This window comes from Carassius auratus, chromosome 12 (genome assembly GCF_003368295.1).
Source record: "Carassius auratus strain Wakin chromosome 12, ASM336829v1, whole genome shotgun sequence".
Classification (NCBI taxonomy): Eukaryota; Metazoa; Chordata; class Actinopteri; order Cypriniformes; family Cyprinidae; genus Carassius; species Carassius auratus.
The window spans coordinates 20,180,714-20,196,795 of NC_039254.1; the positions used below are offsets into that span (position 1 = coordinate 20,180,714).

Here is a 16,082-nt window from a genome sequence, read left to right on the forward strand (position 1 = left end):
GCACATTCTCATGCAGTCATTTCAGTAAATGTGAGGACCTAGATGTAAGATGTTGTATGTGTACGCTGTTTGTGTTTTCTACAGTAGAATTCATGTTCTGTAAACTAATTAAGCTAAAAATAGTTGATGTATGCAAGCTCTCACATCATGCTTATAATACAGTCCATCCTTTAATTAATCTAGTTTTGATGAATATTTAAAAGCTGACTGCAAGATGCAGGACCGGTTTGCTAAATTGAAGGAACGGCAGACTTACAGTTTATACTAGATCTATCGATGACTGACAACATCGCTCAAGGATTAACTCACTGAGCAGATTCCAAAACAGTCCTGAGTAGCCTGACCCATCTGGCATGAACAAGTGGAGAGAGTATTAAAATGTGTACAAGCTTGTGTAAAACATGCTTTGTGTGGAAAAACTATGTTTTTCAGTCAGCTCATATGGAAATGCTATTTTTACCACAGTGTTTTACAGGGTTTCAGCATTTTTAGGCGAAAAAAGCGACAAAGCAAAATGGCCCAGATGACGGTTCACTGAAATCCAGCTCTCTTTAAAGTTAATCTGCCAGTTTGCCATATGGGTTATCCCTGATTTGTAACAAGACAGGTGGGGGTATACATGAACACCAGAATTTTCAGATTTTGGTAAAATGAAGGAGGCGGTTAAGAATTTCAGGTTTAATGCTCAATTTAAGCCATACAAGATACAGTATAGGAGCATCTCAATACATTAGAATGTTGTGAAAAAGTTCATTTATTTCAGTAATTCAAGTCAAATTGTGAAACTCGTGTATTAAATAAATTCAGTGCACACACACTGAAGTAGTTCAAGTCTTTGGTTCTTTTAATTGTGATGATTTTGGCTCGCGTTTAACAAAAACCCACCAAATCACTATCTCAACAAATTAGAATACTTAAGACCAATAAAAAATTAAAAAATAAAAATTTAGTGAATTGTTGGCTTTCTGGAAAGTATGTTCATTTACTGTACATGTACTCAATACTTGGTCAGGGCTCCTTTTGCTTTAATCACTGCCTCAGTTCGGCGTGGCATGGAGGTGATCATTTTGTGGCACTGCTGAGGTGGCCACAAACTGGTTTGCCCAGGTTTTTTTGACAGTGGCCTTCAGCTCATCTGTTTTTTTTTTTTTGGTCTTGTTTCTCATTTTCCTCTTGACAATACCCCATAGATTCTTTATGGGGTTCAGGTCTGGTGAGTTTGCAGGCCAGTCAAGCACACCAACATCATGGTCATTTAACCAACTTTTGGTGCTTTTGTCAGTGTGGGCAGGTGCCAAATCCTGCTGGAAAATGAAATCAGCATCCTCAAAAAGCTGGTCAGCAGAAGGAAGCATGAAGTGCTCCAAAAACTTATTGGTAAACGGGTGTAGTGACTTTGGTTTTCATAAAACACAATGGACTGACACAAGCAGATGACACCACAAATTGACTCCAAGCAACATGAGCTTCTCCACCCTTCCTCCAGACTCTAGGTCCTTGGTTTCCAAATGAAATCTGAAAAGAGGACTTTGGACCACTGGGCAACAGTCCAGTTCTTCTCTTTAGCCCAGGTAAGACGCCTCTGATGTTGTCCGTGGTTCAGGAGTGGCTTAACAAGAGGAATACGACAAATGTAGCCAAATTCCTTGACCCGTCTGTATACCTTGACCCCAGCCTCAGTCCATTCCTTGTGAAGTTCACTCAATTTCCTGAATCAATTTTGCTTGGCAATACTCATAAGGCTGCAGTTCTCTCAGTTGGTTGTGCATCTTTTTCTTCCACACTTTTTCCTTCCACTCAACTTTCTGTTAACATGCTTGGATACAGCACTCTGTGAACAGCCAGCTTCTTTGGCAATGAATGTTTGTGGCTTACCCTCCTTGTGAAGGGTGTCAATGATTGTCTTCTGGACAACTGTCAGACCAGCAGTCTTCACCATGATTGTGCCTAGTAAACCAAACTGAGAGACCATTTTGAAGGCTCAGGAAACCTTTGCAGGTTTTTTGAGATGATTAGCTGATCACAATGATTGTGAAATCATCACAATTAAAAGAACCAAAGCCTTTTCTTTAAAGTCGGCATGACATTAAAATTCACTTATTTTAAATGTTTAAACCAAGTCCCCTCTCTACATTATTTCTGATAATCTATATCACTCAGATGTAAGTCATAATTCAAAAGAGATGATATGTATCTCCTTTCGTTTCAATGCAACTTTAAACAAAAAGTAAGGCATTTACCAGAGTTGCCAGGTTTTCACATCAAAACCTGCCCAATTTCTACTCAAAACTATCCAAATTAGTTTTGAGGGGGATCCCCCAGTTAAAATCACGTTCGGTTGGTAAAATAAAATTTTTTTTGGTGGGGTTCCCCTGGTAAAATTCACATTTTAGATGGTAAATATTACGTTATTGGGGTCGCTTAAACCTGTGGACATGACAACCTGTGGCATCAGTGTTTAAACCATGGACTTGGCAACACCAGCAGTTACACCTTAGTGAAAAATAAATATACTGAAATGTATTTGAAATACATTTATTTCATGCTTAGTATACTACAAATACATTTACATGTTTACGTGCTTAATAAAAATACCCTACAATTTTACTTTTGCTATATACCAAACTGGTATACTTAAATTGAAATAACTAATTTAGTGATAAAAGTAGTGCTGACAACATCCAACTAAAGATATACTGAGGTATAGCTGATTGTGCTAAAGTGGAGCTATTGCAAGTATACTTCACACTTGAAATATCTTGCATTTAAAGACCGACAATATTAAAAAGATCATACAATCATCATCAAGAGTGACATTAACACACATTTTAGGCTTTATTTTAAGAATAACGTTTAATTATAATTTGTATATCAGTAAGAAATGCATTTATTTTAAATGTATTACTCTTTTACTAGGGAAAAGTAAGTAAATGAGGGACTTTTTTGGAAAATTGATATGGCATTGTGTAACAAGAAACACATTCAAAACTAAAAAAAAACTTCACACTGCCATTAATATCCTGTAGCAGAATATAACCACAATAGTGTTGACTATAAGTGTTCAGCTATGCAGGGGAGTTCACAGACTGTCTGCCCTGCCATGAACTGACCCTGTTTGGCCTCCAGTTGAAGCAGTCTCCATCTGCTTGGGGAAAACTTACAGACTGTCCTGAAAACATCCTCTGCAGGTGCACTACACCAACTTGGCCAACAACTGACCCTTGACCGTCAAGTGAGTAGGCTTTAATGTGCCATTCTAACTGCAGTTGATGTCTGAAGGTACCTATTTACATGTAGTGTTTATGTGAAGTGAATACATTACTGGAATGGTCAAGAGATGCTAATGGTCTTTTCATGTTCAGTTTGGATGCAGCTGTTGTTTGGTGTCATATAGGGCTGATTAGTGTTATTGCCACTGCTGTTGCAGCTCAGATGTTTAATTAATGACTCCCTGGTGGTTAATCTTAATATTAGACACAACAACATCTTAGCCAAATCGAATCAACAATTTATGGGTTTGAAAATGAATTCTTCACCTGGAATGTAATCTGGGACATAAGAACAGCATTTTTAAGAAAGAGCATAGTGTGTATCAGGCTGCAGATTATTTTATTTTAAATATTTTAAATGTGAAACAGAAACTTTCAGAAGACAGTTAATTTACGTATAATCTGGCCTGTGGCTGATAATGTTTTCAAATTGCCGCTGCCAAAAGAAGAAATAAGTATGCAAAAAAGCAGCCTACTTACTATTTCGGTTGGTCTTGATCTTGGCCAGAAGTTTATGAGCTAAAGGAAGGTCTCCATTCTTCACAGCCAGAAGAAGGTCCTGCTCCTTGCCCATGGCTTTCGTCCAGCTTTCAGAAAAGTGTTATAATCCGGATTCAGAATGTCATGATCTCTCGGTTCATTAAACTTTGGACTTGGCTTTTGTTTACCTAATCACTTTTTGGTTTGCTTTAATACATATGGTCTAAACATTTAGCACACTGAGCTTTAATTTAAGGTCCTGTGCTACATAAAGTAGATGATTGCTTTTGAGCAGCGAGAATATACTGATTGTAAGCCATCCTTACAGCCAGAAACATCACAAGGACACCTAAAGGGAAAACAGACATGCTGTATTATCAAGGCTCTGTATAGATTCATATACTCTTTAACATAATATTCGTACATAAAACGCAACTTTGCTGCAGCTGTTGTTTTAAGAAAACGTCTCATGGCGTCTTGAATCTGTATTTTTATTCATAATAAACAAGCAACCAATCACTTCTAAAACAACATAAGAGCTTGTGATCGTTTGGATATTATTAAAAGTACAGTAGGACGAATAGTGAGACGTTGAAAATAACCCTAAGCATGAATGACAACTTTCCTGAATGGTTACCTCTCTAGGTGTTATTTAATCAAATTGTAAATAAGTAATGCACTTGTCGTCTAGAGCTGTAGGATCACGTAGCCTACTCACCAATGCGTAGTCAGGGCGATAAAAGCGCTTAGAGCCACTTATTCCTCGAAACCGACGAAGTTTATGAAGTATAATCCCGTTTGTGTTTTCTGTTTCTGTTCGGGAAATCGCAAAAGCGCAATGCCATACTTGAACGTGTTTGACACAACACAAGTGACCGGTGCGTGAGCGCGCGCGCGCGCGGATCAGTCACGCGCCTCTCTAGTGCTCGCTCTTCCTGAAAGGTGCGCTTTGAAGACTCTTATATTCCAGAAAAAGGATTCCATAAATGACGAATATCTCCTACAAAATACTCTGTGCGTTCAAATTACTGGATGTAATGTTCCAAAAGATATACATATCATTTCATGTTATATTTACAGCTTGACTTTATACCATAATTGTTAATTTGTTGCTAATTTAAAAGTTATTTCACAATGGACTTCGTATTCGATGATGGAAATTTAGTCATTTAAAACATCTGTGACTACCATGTTAATTTTTTGTCGTTTCTAAAGTTATCGCGACATCTGGTGTCTGGACGATGTAATGTCCTGACAGCTCTTGGCGGGAACCACAAACTAGTTGAGGGTTGTCAAACTCAATTCCTGAAGGTGCAGGGCCCAGGCTAATTTGAAATTTAAGGATTTCGGAACAAAACTTTTCAAGGGCTCTGGCCCTTCAGATATTGAGTTTGACATCCCTGAAAAAGTTGTTAATTTGGCACCTACTGATTATGCCCCTTAATGTCACACAATATGCAAAAATTATTTGCAAAGAGATCTGACTCAAAAACACTGTCTCAACTACATTTTTTATCTAGTAAGTATTTGGGTAATTTCAAAGATTTTCTTGTAAGAAACCCAGATTCGTTTAGATAGGCTACTGTATCAGATTTTCGCAAATAGATCCAGATAAATTGGTCGTCATGAAATTTCTTCCAGGTTCTCATCTCCAAACGATAATCATGAATAGCATAGTTTAGTGTGTTTGTTGTCATAGTAGTAGTTATGGGATATTTCTTATTTTAACCATAGACTCTCACCTGCAAGAAAGCAGAAAAAAAAACATGGCGTTGCTATAAAACAATAAGCCCAAGGGTCAGTTCATCTGATAAAATCAATCTGAACTATTATTATTATTATGGATATTATTATTACAATAACACTTAGAATGTCACATGTGTGCATAGCCAGCAGAAGAGTAAATGCTCCATTAATTGGATTAATCATTGAAGGTTGTGCAGTTTTTACACAGATGCACCAAGAATATGCATTAAGTGTCTCAAGCTGAATGATAAAGTTTGCCGTCTTTAACTTAACTATGTTAAATTGAATGTCCGAAGCAAACTTCTGAAATCATCACCAAATAAATTAGAACACCAAAATAAGACTGCTCTGTTTATCTGGCAATCTCAGGTGCACAAAAGTTGTGTTTGTTACAGCAGTAGTTTCCCTAGAAGATTCTCCCTTGAGATTTTAAAGTCCAAGTACTAACCAAGTACCAAATCATAAAAGTACTCCACATGGCTCTGGGGGGTTAATAAAAACATTCTGAAGTGAATTGATGAGTTCATTCATATTTAAAACCTTATAAATCATAATCTCTAGCTTCCACATTCACGAGAGAGTGACGGTCCAGAAGATGACGTAATGCAGGCATAGCATAAGCTAAGTTTTGTTTACAGCAAAGGCTTATATTGAAATTATGCTCCATGTGGAGTAATTGTTATGATGGATGGATGGATGCACTATTTTTCGGCTTCAAAACCTTGACACCTATTCACAGCCATTATAAAGTTTGGAAGAGCCGGGACATTTTTTCATATAACTAATATATGTATTTGTCTGAAAGTAGAAAGTCATATACACATAGGATGTACTTGAAATGATGGGGTAATTAAAATATTTGGGTGAATTAGCTGAGGTTAAAGCTTTGACAAGATATCCTGATATAATAACATAATAACTTTGAATGATTTCATCTGCCAAGCAAACTTTTCAGTTTACCTGAACACATAATCAGTAGAGTCAATCTCGTTTTCTAGCCCGGAGCCATTGAGAATGCCATCATTCCCATCAACAGCACAATGAATACAGCCATCCTTCACTCTTATGGGTACTAGTAACTGAGTAGATGCTAGTTTAGGGATGGTGCCAACAGCTGCTTTTGTGGCTATAAAAAAGAACAATTGTGCATTATTCTAAAACTATGTCTTTATAAACCATACACCACATCACATTTATGCTTTCAGATTAAACAAACCTGTGCAATTGAGTCCCATATAGCCAAAGGGGTTGTTGAAGTGATGAAGTCGGTTCCACTCACTCGAGTTGAGATGATCACTTTGTAAAAACAGCTGAATGTTTGGATTAAAACTTCTCCTTAAACACAGGATTAGAGGAATTTCACAAGGAGGCCACGCATTTCTGAAAAAAAAATATCAAATACGTCTTTAACCCTATAAAGCCTGACAAATGAAAAACAGTTTGAAAAGTTGTATGTGCTAATGTGATTTATGATAAAGGGAGAATATAGAGCTCATGCTAGAGGGGAAAATTTTTTTCTTCAGAGCCCAAACTAAGCAAAAATCCGCTGTTTGGTAGCCTACGGTTGATACTTTTCAGCAAGATACCCTCACCTGTCACCAATTCAACTGCTTATTTTAGAATGTTAATTTTTTTTTTTTTTTTACTTGGATACCCTATAAACATTCAACTTATTTCACCTGTCTTTACTTATTCAGAATGTGTTGCAGCCATCAATATCTCTTTTAATTTACAATTTAATATAATTAAAGGGACACTAAGTAGGAATTACTCCCATCTAGTGGTGAAATAGTATTTTGCATTCAAACTAATTTTGCTCTCCAGCGCCTCACTTTTTCAAATGCGCGTTGCATCTACGGTAGGCGATATGTACCAAAAAGCTTTGACAGGATGTCTTCTAATAGCACTTCGTCGAGTTTTCCTTCAGGTGAACAGGTGTGTTATTTCAAACAAACAGCAATATGACCATAAACAAACGAATGTTACAGTATGAATTACCGACTGTGGAAAACATGAAATATTGTAATTAGTAGTTATGTCTTCTTTATTCGTTATATTTTCTGAATAATGTGCATTGTTAGATATAAAAAACATATTGTAATATAGATTGTAACACTGACTTACCTGTCGAGAAGAAAACTGGCCACTTCAGCGTCTCTTTTGAAATCTTTATCCAGCATTAGCTCTTTCCACCTAGAAAAAGCTTCCCCAACATTAACTCTTGTTTTCTGTAATCTACGGTCACGTTTCCTTTTACGTTCTATTTTTGACTGTTTTGGCGACGATATTTTCTTCTCCTGTGGCGCGGCATATGTATGGTCCATAATAAGAATGCAATCCAGACTTTTAAACTTGCCGGTGCAGTTTCAAGCGCCTCTCACTGCTCTGCACCTGCGTTTCTGGCTCTGACCGAAAACGCGCTGTGGAAACGCGTTGGCTTAGTACTTTTTGTCCCTCTCTGCTATTATAGTTTTGCAAGATGGCGGAACTACATGGAAGCCTCCGTCGACCTACCCGTCCCATGTATATAAAGATAATAAATTCTTCATTTACGAGGATTAGTTTAAACATTGGCATAGGTATTTGTACACCATTGAGGGCATATTTATGAATAAAAATATTGATTTTAGATAATAAAATACCTAAAAAGTTACTTATTGTCCCTTTAAGTTGATCAGTTAAATATTGTAAATCTTTTCTTTGTAGTTTAAATAAAAAGTCATTTAAATAAAAATCAACCAATGAGAAAGAGACTGAAATAGAATAACCAAATCAAAGATTTTTGTGCTAACAGTTAGTAAAATGTCCCACCATTTTTGAAAATGGGGCTGGCTGTATTGTTTTCTAGGGGGAGAAATTGACACATGGAGAAATCATGCACACCTACAGTAAGTTGCCTCGGTCTAGTAAATGTTCATTTTAAGATATTATCAGCAATTGAAAAGTTTTTACATTTTCTTTGCAAAAATCACTGAACACCATGATTTAAAAATTGACATTTTAGAATTACACTTAAAAGGCCTTTTACTTGCAAAAGATAAAACCTACCAGATCTGAACAATCTGTTCTTCACAAAGACTGTAAAAGAATAGAAAGCCTCCTTCTGCTTTTGATGTGTTTGTGTTTTTAAAAAGTCAGACGGTTTCACAAATTGTCAACCCCTCCTTTCGTGGAATTATAGTCCAGTATGATTTCTGGCTTCAGGTCCTCTCTTGCACTCAGTGATGCATCTCTGTGCATCGTACTCATCACAAGGACGTTCTTGTTTCTTTTGGGGCAGTAGGAAACCACTGTCGCATTTTCAGAGAAAACTAATTCTGATGAATGCATGTTTCTGCCCTCCATGTTCAGAATCTCTCTGGGTAGCTCAGGTTTGTCATTTGTAATTTGCCATTCATTTTGAACACCATGATTTAGCTTTTTGAAGTGTGTTTAGTTAGGGTTAGAGCACTTTTAGATACACTTACTGTTTAGAACTGGAGTTGATGCCCTGACATACATAAAATAAATGTTTTTATTTTGTGTCTGTACAGTTGCTTTTGAAAAGCTACCTATGAGGGTCAAATTGACCCGCGAACATCACGAACATAATAGTAATTTTGTTTGTATATGTCAAAAAAACACCAGTATTCATATTATTTCAGGTAGCTTGAAAAAATAAGTGATAGGTCATTTTTACCATCTGTGGCTAACAAAATATTTATCTCTATTGAAATAAGTGTGGAAAACCTTTTTTTTTTTGCTTCATAAGGTAGTAGAAAAATAAAATAACAAAATATTTCCAATAAATTTTATTATTTTGGGTCAGTAGAGCATTAAAATATGAGGGTCAAATTGACCCGCGGACGTCACGAACATAATAGTAATTCTGTTTGTATATGTCAGAAAAACACCAGCATGTTGAAACTTTGCATGCATGTTCATGATGATAAATGAGAAAAAGTCACAAAATATCAAGAAAAAAAAACATAGGTTAACCAGTATTTCCAACAACTAGAAATCTAAAGGGGTCAAATTGACCCGCAATATACAAGGGTTAAACACTGAATACTGAGATGGCTGTCTAATAGAGTTGGCTTTGGGGAAAAAAAAAAAGAGTACACATAAAAGATTAATGTTCAGATACAGTTTGTTCTTCACAAAGACTATCAGAATACAGAGTCTCTTTCTTTCTGTCTTTGATGCGTTTGTGTCTTTGGTAAAGTCTATTGATTCTAGAGTCACACAATTTCTTCAAAGTCTTTAGCTTTTCAGGCATGTGGGAAGAATAAGTTTGTAAACCCTTTAAAAATATCAACATTTCTACACTGATTATTATTCATAAAATCTTAATTCGTCTTTTTCAAACAATTATAGACAATCTGAAAAATACAGATCCGTGTATTTTCTGAGTTTTTATTGAATACATTCAGTAATCGTTCACATGCAAGGTGAAGAAAGTCACCTAAACATTTTCTGTAACTGCTTATAAGACTTTTGACCAATTTTGAACCATCTCACCCCACAAAGCTCTATCAGTTTATCAATATTTCTGGGATGTCTTAATGACACCCTGACAAATATTCCCTTCTGTTCTCTCCCAATCCTAAAATAAACACATGGTTTAATGATGCATTGAATTTGTACTGTCAGATTACAATTTAAACAAACTGTAGTTAAAACAACAAAGTCTTCCAAAGAAGTATGCTACTTTAGATAAATCAATGAGAAAACAACTTTGTATTAGTCTGTCATGTTCATTCATGTTGTTTCTGAAGTTTGATGATGCTTATCAATACACAGTTCTGGAAGAACATTTGTTAGATAGGATGAGCTATAAAAAGTATACTGTAGATATAGATAAAAATAAATGAGAAAAACATATTCTTTAAGAAAATAGACATTAGAATAAAAATATGCATAATAAAAATCCAATTTATACGCTGTTAATTTTTAATGTAATGAAGAACAAAGATCGAACAAACAAACCAAGACAATTTTAAAATTTAAATATCACCTTCCTCACCTTTTAAAAAAGCAAAAACAAAAAAGGTCAAACTGATAGTACAGCCTTTCATTTGGAGCATATTACAGATGTTTCATTTCATTTTTGTCCACAGCTCATTTAAGAATTGTAAAATAACGGCTGTTGACAGAACAGAGAGTCTTCTTCTGTTTTCGATGTGTTAGTGTCTTTGGAAAAGTCTAATGATTCCAGAGTCATGCAGTTTCTTCCAAGTCTTTATCTCCAGTCCATAGTCATGGTTGATATAGAAAATTACATTTGTTTTTTTTAACTTTTCATAATAATAGTTGGAGTACTTATGGTGGTCTTCTGTGATAAATCCATAGGCGTCCACCTGATATTGAACAATAAAGCATTTTCAAGTAATACTTATAAGGTATTAGTAATTTATGTCCAATACGATTATAAAATGAGAACAGAAAATAGTATTTAAGAGTACTTCCAGTGTTAAACAACTTGATGAATAAGCTGAACGAATAGAAAATAACTACTGCGTTTACTTACAATATCACATGTGTGAATAGCCAAGAACAAAGCAAACGCTCCATTGGTCGGTCGGTACAATGACCAGTGAATGCCCTGCATTTGTTTGGAAGGCATTAATCTGTTTTTTAAAAAAAACATGAGTCATTGAAAAGAGATAGATCACACTTAGATTGTTGTATGATTAGACAAACTGCTCACTAGTTACATAAATGTTACCTGTTGCGAATGTATCGAAGAAAGTCAGGGTGAAGAACATAGAATCTACTCTCGTTAAATTTCCCTTCGAAATATTTCAGTGGCCTATGCGAGAATAAATGCAAATGGGTATTTTTGTTTCATGCTGAGGTAGAGCCTCTGGTGCAATGATATTCTGGCACGGTTTGAAAAACTAGAGCTGGATACTGTACCTCACACCCTTGAATGACCCGTTGGCTTCTTTTCTCTGCAAAAGGCCTTGGAGCCACTCAAAGTCCCTCCGGCCTTCAGGGATCATTACATATTTGATACCCTATTAAAAAGATGAAATTTTGGGGGGGATCAAATAAACCTTGTGAGCTTGTGTATTTATATAATTAATTCTCAATGAAGAACACAGCAGCACAAGCAAATTGTATGGAATATTCGTTTTTTAAGATAGAGTCCAGTGTAGAATATACTGACCTCATCTTGTGGAACACTGTTAAAGCCGTACTTTTTTAAACTCAGAATGTTGGAATACAAGGAAAAAGCCGTGTGTATATAAACTGATGTTCTATTTCCAACATCCTCCTCGTAACCTTGAGTAACAGCCCCATTTACTCTGTTTCAGAACACACACAGTCAAGACCTCAGTAAAGCAGGCTGTTATTGTCATGCATTATTATTAACATAACTATTTAATTCAGTTATCAACTCTCCCTAGCCATATTTGACTAAGCTAAATGATTTTATTAATAAACGTTAACATGTTTTAACTCTTACCGAAAAACATAATCATGGGAATCTATCTCTTTGCCCATCTTTGAGTTATTGAGAATGCCACTAGAGCCCACAACAGCACAGCGGACACAGCCATCCTTTGAATTTTCATGCACAGGCAGTAATATTGAAGACTTGGGCTTTGGTATCAAATCCACTGCTCTTTTTATCTCTTCAGTGAAAGACAGAAAAACACAGTTTATGAAATGTAAAGTGCATATAGGGACAGTAGGTCATCTAAAGGAAAAGTTGACCCAAAAATTAAACTTACTGAAGTTGTACAAACCCTTCAGGCCATACGAGATGTAGATGAGTTTGTTTCTTCATCGATTTAGCATTACATCCACCAGTGGATCCTCTGTAGTGAATGGGTGCCATCCCAATGAGAGATCGAAGAACTGATAAAAACATCACAAGTAATCTACAAGTAATCCAAATGTCTCCAGTCCATTCAATAATTAAACTTCATAATCCATAATAACTCTTCCTTGAGTCCATCCCTAATGTCCACAAAATCCACATACTGTCACGGTTCATGGGTTCACTGACTCATTTTTGTTCTGTGTGTACGTGTGTGTGTGTGTGTGTGTGTGTGTGTGTTTGTGAGTGGGTGTATCAGTGATTTCTGCTGACTGGTTGGTCAGTGCCAGCTGTAGCTCATCAGCTCAGCTATTTGAGACCTGCACTATCTGTCATGTGTTGTCAGATTGTTAGTGTTACCGCTGTGTTCCTGTTCTTCGTCTAACTGGATTTTGGTTCTCCTGTGGATTGCATGTTCCCTGGGATATCAACGGCTGCCTGCTGTGTTCCTGCGCTACCAAGAGTTACTCATTTCCTGCACATGCTTTATTTGACTCTCTTCAAAACAAATTATTTCACATTCGCTACTGAATCCTCCTTTGTATTTGTGACATTTGTACCGTTTTAGTCTTCACTTGTTAAGTGTTTAATCTGTCCATCTTGATGGACTTGTTTATTACAAACATGCAGTTTTTCACTTTACAACATGTTAAGTGAGGGTCTGGAGTTGTGTAGATTATTGTGATGTTTTTTAGCAGCAGTTTCATTCTGATGGTACCCATTCACTCCAGAGGACTGGTGAGCAAGTGATAAAGTCTCCAAATCTGTTTCAACGAAGAAACAAACTCATCTACATCATAGCCTGAGGATGAGTAGTTTTTATTTTATTTTATTTTATTTTTACACATTTTCATTTTTTGTGTGAATTATTCCTTTACTTCAAGTGTGCAAGTTTAGCTAAATCTACAGTGTTTGTGGACTAATGGTTATTTAAAGAAAAGGGGGAAAAAAGTTCCTTTTTTAAATCAAGATTATAGTGAAACATTTAAAGGGGTCAAATGATGCGATTTATAATTTTTAATTTCTCTTTGGAGTGTTACAAGCTCTGGGTGCATAAAGAAGATCTGTAAAGTCTCAAATCCAAAGAGATATTCTTTATAAAAGTTAAGACTTGTCAACAGCCCCCTAAAACTGCTTGTTCTAACACGCCCCCACACGTCTACATCACTATGTGGAAAGATTTGAATAATGCCAACCAGATGTTCACACAAAGGTAAGGTAAAATAATGCTAACACATGTTTTTCAGCTGCAGTACTGAAAGAGTGAATAATATTATTGACTGACTGACTACATTTACTACCATTATAACACAAAACTCGATTTTTAGCATGGAAGTTAAAAGAATGTTTTCTCTCCTATTGTCCCTAAATGTCGTTTGCTATTGCTGGGATCTCATAAATAAAATGTCATTGCAAGGGGGAGGGGAAGTTATATTATTTAAAAATTACAAGCACAGATGAAGTTTAAAAAAAAAATATGATGTGCATGAATAAATCCTTTATAATAAACACTGCAATATTCATTTTAAAAAAATTAATTGGTGACTTGAAAAGATAATGTGGGATAAAATCAACATTATACCACAAATGATTTAAGCTTGCACTGAAGCCATAATGTTTCTTTGAACAAAGAAAAAAACTCACCTGTTTCCATTATTTACAGTGCTATACTCCAATGACACTAAGCTAATGAAGACATCAAGATAACGACCTGCTGCACCCCTTTCTCAAACACACACAATCTACAGACTCTACACACACATATTATGCCAAATCTTTAATTTGCCAGGTTATCACCATTGTACTTGTATTCCATGAAGCCGAAGGGATTGTTGAAGTGTGCTAATCGATTCCATTCTGTTATGTTGAGTAGACCTTTGTACAGCCACAGCTGAATGTCAGGAAGAACTTTCTCCTTGAACTTGAGATCCTCTGTGTTGTAAAGGGACTTTGGACAGGTCTACAGTAAAATGTGATTTATTATTATTTTTCAAAGGATTAAAATGATTTCACAACTTCACAGTGAGAATTGTGTTAGAGAAGAAGGACTTACAGGATCTCTTGCTTCATTGTCTCGCAAATAAAAGTCTTCAAAATCCCACACTGGAAGTTTTGTAAAAATTTTCTTATAGAGAACTGGAATAGGTGTTATGTTGATTTCTTGATCAGTGGAGTAAATGGGTTTTTCACTGTACAAACTAGGAATTCCAAGTTGTGATAAAATTGATGCAGAAATGATGACAGTTTTGCTAATTAAGAGGAAAGTGTGTAGCAAAAACAGGAATAAACTTTTTGTGGTAATCCAGACAGACAAATATCTAATTAAACAGTAATAAATCCCATATACCGGTCATTCGAATATCAAACATACACCTTATAAGACAAATTTACAAAATTAGCAAAAGATTTACTAATTTTCTTACCTGTAAAACTGTTCAGAAAGATTCATCCAAAGCACTAGATAAAGCAGCATGCAACAAGTCAGTATGATGCTAATAACAGCCCAGGCGTTCTGCATATTTCATGACCAGTTTCCACTCATGTCATCACTCTGGCCCCATTCATGTGAAAGATTCACCGTTTTATAATTTACCTATTCAAATGTATTACATCATCAAACCAGTTGTTTATTTCGGGATTACAGTCCGCCTATTGCTATGAATGACATTATTGTCCTATGGCCTGCACTGATCTGGGCAGGGTTTAAACATAACACAGTTAATAAATGAAAAATATAAAGCAAAAGTGTTTTTTATTTTTAAAAATAATAAAATAACATGCATCATTTGCCTATTTTTCATACTAGTAACTTGAAGCACAGTGTCGACATGTAAGATAGACATCTGTCAGCTAGAGGGGGTGATACTAGCAGATTTTGAATTTTAGTTCAGTTTAGTTCATACTATATTTAACAAGGATTTGAACTGACATGCACTATAATCATTAGAGTAAGTAAAGCTAAAGCACTACTACTGAATTTTCTACTAAACATTTCCAGACTTCTGATTCACTACTTATATTATGTATAATAATGAGCAATAAATACATATATACACATACAAGTAAAAAAAAAATACACATTTTTAGGTTCACTGAAGTCACTGAATTCAACTTGAACTCTCCTTAAAATGGTATTTGAATCTATAATCCACATAACCACACTTTCAAATAGAATAGAGTTTAAGCTGTTCTTGTAAATCACAAGAACAGTGTGATTTACAAAAGTTTTACTGGGTTTCAGCATTTTTAGGGGAAAAAAGCGACAAAGCAAAATGGCCCAGATGACGGTTCACTGAAATCCAGCTCTCTTTAAAGTTAATCTGCCAGTTTGCCATATGGGTTATCCCTGATTTGTAACAAGACAGGTGGGGGTAGACATGAACTTTCAGAGTTTGGTAAAATGAAGGAGGCGGTTAAGAAATTCAGGTTTAATGCTCAATTTAAGCCATACTAGATACAGTATAGGAGCATCTCAATACATTAGAATGTTGTGAAAAAGTTCATTTATTTCAGTAATTCAAGTCAAATTGTGAAACTTGTGTATTAAATAAATTCAGTGCACACACACTGAAGTAGTTTAAGTCTTTGGTTCTTTTAATTGTGATGATTTTGGCTCGCGTTTAACAAAAACCCACCAAATCACTATCTCAACAAATTAGAATACTTAAGACCAATAAAAAATTAAAAAATTAAAATTTAGTGAATTGTTGGCTTTCTGGAAAGTATGTTCATTTACTGTACATGTACTCAATACTTGGTCAGGGCTCCTTTTGCTTTAA

At 35.5% G+C, this 16,082-nt stretch overlaps 2 protein-coding genes and 1 pseudogene across 7 annotated transcripts in view; all 3 read right to left on the reverse strand.

Moving 5' to 3' along the window:
- The window catches only part of LOC113112092 (caskin-2-like), a 46,654-nt gene extending 41,978 nt beyond the window's left edge, over positions 1 to 4,676 (reverse strand). For 4 of the 6 annotated variants that reach the window (XM_026277491.1, XM_026277490.1, XM_026277489.1 and 1 more), the window contains exons 1-2: positions 4,468 to 4,675; positions 3,750 to 4,098 (exon numbers count right to left, since the gene is read on the reverse strand). In XM_026277491.1, coding sequence (XP_026133276.1) covers positions 3,750 to 3,843 — 94 coding nt within the window. In that variant the 5' untranslated portion in view covers positions 3,844 to 4,098; positions 4,468 to 4,675. Of the gene's footprint in view, positions 1 to 3,749; positions 4,099 to 4,467 lie in introns of all 6 variants that reach the window. The other 2 variants (XM_026277487.1, XM_026277486.1) reach the window with 1 other exon arrangement.
- A 1,755-nt stretch (positions 4,677 to 6,431) lies between these two features.
- On the reverse strand, positions 6,432 to 8,840 carry LOC113112191 (alpha-N-acetylgalactosaminide alpha-2,6-sialyltransferase 1-like; annotated as a pseudogene).
- A 469-nt stretch (positions 8,841 to 9,309) lies between these two features.
- On the reverse strand, positions 9,310 to 15,849 carry LOC113112096 (alpha-N-acetylgalactosaminide alpha-2,6-sialyltransferase 1-like). The gene is made up of 9 exons (XM_026277494.1): positions 14,727 to 15,849; positions 14,357 to 14,552; positions 14,101 to 14,263; positions 11,947 to 12,115; positions 11,647 to 11,785; positions 11,394 to 11,494; positions 11,203 to 11,286; positions 11,005 to 11,104; positions 9,310 to 10,834 (listed from the first exon to the last, which is right to left on the reverse strand). The coding sequence occupies exons 1-9, from the start codon at positions 14,819 to 14,821 to the stop codon at positions 10,661 to 10,663; spliced, it is 1,221 nt and encodes a 406-aa protein (XP_026133279.1). The 5' UTR covers positions 14,822 to 15,849; the 3' UTR covers positions 9,310 to 10,660.
- Positions 15,850 to 16,082: the final 233 nt, after the last annotated feature.

Coding starts and splice junctions, on each gene's coding strand:
- LOC113112096 (XM_026277494.1), bottom strand. CDS start 14,821: ATGCAGAACGCCTGGGCTGTTATTAGCATCATACTGACTTGTTGCATG. Junction 11,495..11,646: donor ACAGTGTTCCACAAGATGAG/GTCAGTATATTC, acceptor TCTTTTTAATAG/GGTATCAAATATGTAATGAT. Junction 11,287..11,393: donor GGGTCATTCAAGGGTGTGAG/GTACAGTATCCA, acceptor ATTCTCGCATAG/GCCACTGAAATATTTCGAAG.